We start from the raw sequence: 3,804 nt of genomic DNA on the forward strand, positions 1-3,804 counted from the left end.
AAAATAGCGCAGTTTAGGGTTATTCTGTCTATAGAACATAGCGTAGTTTAGTTATTCTGTCTATAGAACATAGCGTAGTTTAGGATTGTTCTGTCTAAAGAACATAGCGTAGTTTAGGGTTATTCTGTCTATAAAACATAGCGTAGTTTAGTTATTCTGTCTATAGAACATAGCGTAGTTTAGGTTTATTTTGTCTATAGAACAAAGCGTAGTTTAGGGTTATTTTGTTTATAGAATATAGCGTAATTTAGGGTTATTCTGTCTATAGAACATAGCGTAGTTTAGGGTTATTCTGTCTATAGAACATAGAGTAGATTAGTGTCATTCTATCTACAGAACACAACATAGTTTAGAGTTGCTTCATCTGTGTGTTGTAGAGAAGAAAGTACTTGGGGTTGACAAGACCAAAATCTGTAGATTTGTTGATGGGAAGTTGTTAAAAGACAGAACATGTCAAACATTGAAATTTTGATTGGATTGTTATCGGAAGTTTAGTGGACATTATCGACAAATATTTATTTTATATATAGTTTATAATGCTGCGTATTCATATAAATTAGTGTTTGTTTACAATATTGAATGCATATTTATCAAATTTATTAATCATCTTCTTTAGAGTTTTGAATAAAAACTCAGTCTGTTACGTTTGGCTACTTTTAGAATAGCCAGCCTTTACGTAATTACTGGAAACTACGATCATGGCTAACAATGATTCATAACTTACTCACGTTAGTATAACTTAATGAAAAAGTCTAACTAAAAGTGGATTGACTGACTCTTGTATTCAGTATTTCACTTTTCATGTATTTAAATGATGTGGCTAAAAGTAATTATTCGATACTTGTGTGAACGCTTTGTGACTTCTAAGGAGAGAACACTTACAGAAAAAAAATCAAAATTTTAAGTTTACAACTCACTATTTGTGTGTAAACTGAAGGAAAAATTATTTTTAATTATGAATGTACAGATAAAGATTACTAGCATTATATTTCAAAAATATTTACTTACTTACTAGTTGAACCTGCGCAGGGTCCCCGAAAGTGTTCTGTTTCAAGAACAAGTAAAACCAAAATTAAGAATATTTTTATTTCTTGCTTTCGAAGTTCATATGAAATGTTATGTTGTAGCCTACAGAGTACATAATTATTTTTGTGATTCAACGAATGCACACGATTCACTGGCGTACCGACAGTACAAATTGCAACGTTAAGCGTCCTTTATGTGACGTCATTTTAGTGTCTACTGACTGACTGACAGACAACACACTACTCTATAGTGGTGCGAGTGGTTAAAACAGGTGACTCCTCCTTCGTCCTCTTTTTGGAGAAACAAGAATAATAAATCTAAACTGTTCAGAGTGATGTATCTTATTATAATGGGGCTTATAATGAGGATGTATTTGTCCAAAACTCAATCTCGGAAACTACCGCATCGATCATCATCAATCATAACTGGGTAATATTTTTATAACCAGGCAGTATTTTTATAGCTAAGCAATAAATAAAACAATTGAAATTTTCACAAATAATATGTTTCAGATTCAACCAATAAAAATTACAAACAAAAAGAAATAGTTTCAAATATAAAACAATCAAAAAACAAACTTACAAAAATATTTGTTTTTCTTTAGTGAAATTTTCATGAGTGTTACAACAGAAAAGCGAGACACTTTCATTGATAACTGCGTCCTCAAAGAAATACTTCAATAAAATCTACTCTGTGATGTAATGATGTGACGATAGCTCATTGTTAAACTAAAATTTCCATAAAATCCTTTTTCTCATGTATGGTGAACATTATTGAATGTCAAGTATGAGTACATTGTTGTAGAACTGTCAGACAATTACAGAAAAGGTCGTAGGCCCAACAGCCTTCCGCAGGAAATAGCAGTTATACCTGTCCAGAGGGTTGGTATTTCTGCTAGTTTTCATTAATTTCCTTTGAAAATAGGTCCAGTGTGGCCTTAAGATTAGCGCGAGCGGACTGTCAATCCGAGGAACCATACTTCACGGCCCACTGCCACAAAAACGCGCTCCACGCTTTAGGGCTATTGTTGCATCATAAAAGTAACAGTCAAATCCAGTTATTCGGTCATATAAGAGTAGCCCAAGAGTTGACAATGGATGCTGTTCACTAGCCTCCCTTTCCTTTAGTCCATCACGTGAGAATTTGTGTAGATGTACGCGAAATTTCTGAAACTAACAGCTTTCTGGATCGGTATTCTGAAATTAAAAAATATACCTTTTAAAATATTAGATATTGAGAATCTTAGATAAGAACATCTTGTGACAGTAAAGTAAGATTGATAAAATAAATAAAAATAGTAAAATATTTGAGAGAGTAAATCGTGTGATAATTATGTATGTTATGTTATAAGATAATATATATATTGGTAAATAATATCAACTTAGTGTTTTTTTCTCATTATAAAGTAGGAAACATTATAAATTCTGACAACAACAAAAACTTTAAAACTTATAGTAAGTGCTAATTTAAAAAACAAGATATTTAATACAACCGTAGCCCTAAATATTCCCTTTTTGACTCATTATGACGCTTTGATGTTAGACATTGGACGAAAGAGGTATTTATGAATGTGAGACTTGAAGTGTTACTTTTAGATACCTTTTTAATTAATGGACGTAAAATAAGAAGAAAGTCAACGTTTATTTAAGTATTCTGATTACAAGTATTGGTGATTATTTCTGTATATTTGAAGGTATCTTAGTTATGGAGAAACTAAAACTGGAAAATAATTATAAGATTATCAATGATGCGTCAACTTTTCACAAAGATCTATTTGTTGTTATTTACAAGCACAAAGCTACACAATTGGCTACCTATGTTGTGCCCAACACGAGTATTAAAACCGGAGTTTTTCAGTGTGATAATCCTTTGGACTTACTGATGAATCACCAGGGGGCATTTTTAGAAAGGAAACTACCTATTTAAACTCGTGTTGTTATTTTTATTGTTGTTTCTTTTAACATAAGGTAACAACATTCCTTTATTAAACACGATGCTTTACTTGATAATCTTCACTCTTAGATGTCCTTATTGATGGATAGGGCGTTCGATTCGCAATCTGCAGGTCGCAGGTTCGAAACCCTTCTTCGAATATGTTTGTCTTTTTAATTAAGGGGAGTTATAATGTAAGGATCAATCCCATTATTTGATTAGAGTAACCCAAGAGATCGCGCTAACTATTGGATTGTTGGCTAACTGCCTTCCGTCTATTTAATCAGTTTTAAATTATAGACGTCTAGCGCAGATGGCCCTCGATTAACTTTGTACGAAATTCAATGAAGAAAGAAAAAAATCATATTTCCTCTTCTGAGTTTGGTTTTTGTCTTTAACTTTCAGAAAATGACTCCCAAAGCAGCAGAAAATATGCCAAATAAGGTCACATCGTCAACAGAGCAAGTCCAAGATAAAGATTTACCTTTAGTACGGACGAACGTCACAATATTTATCTTCCTACACGCAACAACTTTGCTTGGAATTTATCTCGGTGTTACTCAACCAACGTGGCAAGGCTGGGTTCTTGGTAAGTAGGACATAAGATTGAAACTAAAACTTATGTTAATTGAGTACAAGTGGTAAATATGACAAAAACGTGTCGATACTACCGGGAGTAGTCTGATTCCGAAAACAACCTAATGAATAAAATAACAGTTTAAGAAGGCACACACCAGAAAGTCAGGTCAACATTACTATGTACAAACTTCAATAATTACCATACAGATAGTGTAAAACTTTAACAATTACCACACAAGTAGAGAATACCACATATGTAGTGTAAAA

The 3,804-nt window shown here is 32.6% G+C and overlaps 1 protein-coding gene and 1 long non-coding RNA gene across 3 annotated transcripts in view; one reads left to right on the forward strand and one right to left on the reverse strand.

Annotated features, from left to right (window-relative positions):
• The window catches only part of LOC106472050 (stearoyl-CoA desaturase 5-like), a 28,139-nt gene that overhangs the window by 12,752 nt on the left and 11,583 nt on the right, over positions 1 to 3,804 (forward strand). For both annotated transcript variants that reach the window (XM_013932681.2, XM_013932680.2), the window contains one exon: positions 3,364 to 3,547. In XM_013932681.2, the coding sequence (XP_013788135.1) occupies positions 3,367 to 3,547 (181 nt within the window). In that variant the 5' untranslated portion in view covers positions 3,364 to 3,366. The remainder of the gene's footprint in view (positions 1 to 3,363; positions 3,548 to 3,804) is intronic.
• Positions 1,790 to 3,798, reverse strand: LOC111089029. Its single transcript, XR_002613396.1, has 2 exons — positions 3,443 to 3,798; positions 1,790 to 2,222 (listed from the first exon to the last, which is right to left on the reverse strand). It is a non-coding gene; the product is annotated as an uncharacterized LOC111089029 (long non-coding RNA).

The sequence above is a fragment of the Limulus polyphemus genome, unplaced genomic scaffold (genome assembly GCF_000517525.1).
Source record: "Limulus polyphemus unplaced genomic scaffold, Limulus_polyphemus-2.1.2 Scaffold5046, whole genome shotgun sequence".
NCBI classification, from domain to species: Eukaryota; Metazoa; Arthropoda; class Merostomata; order Xiphosura; family Limulidae; genus Limulus; species Limulus polyphemus.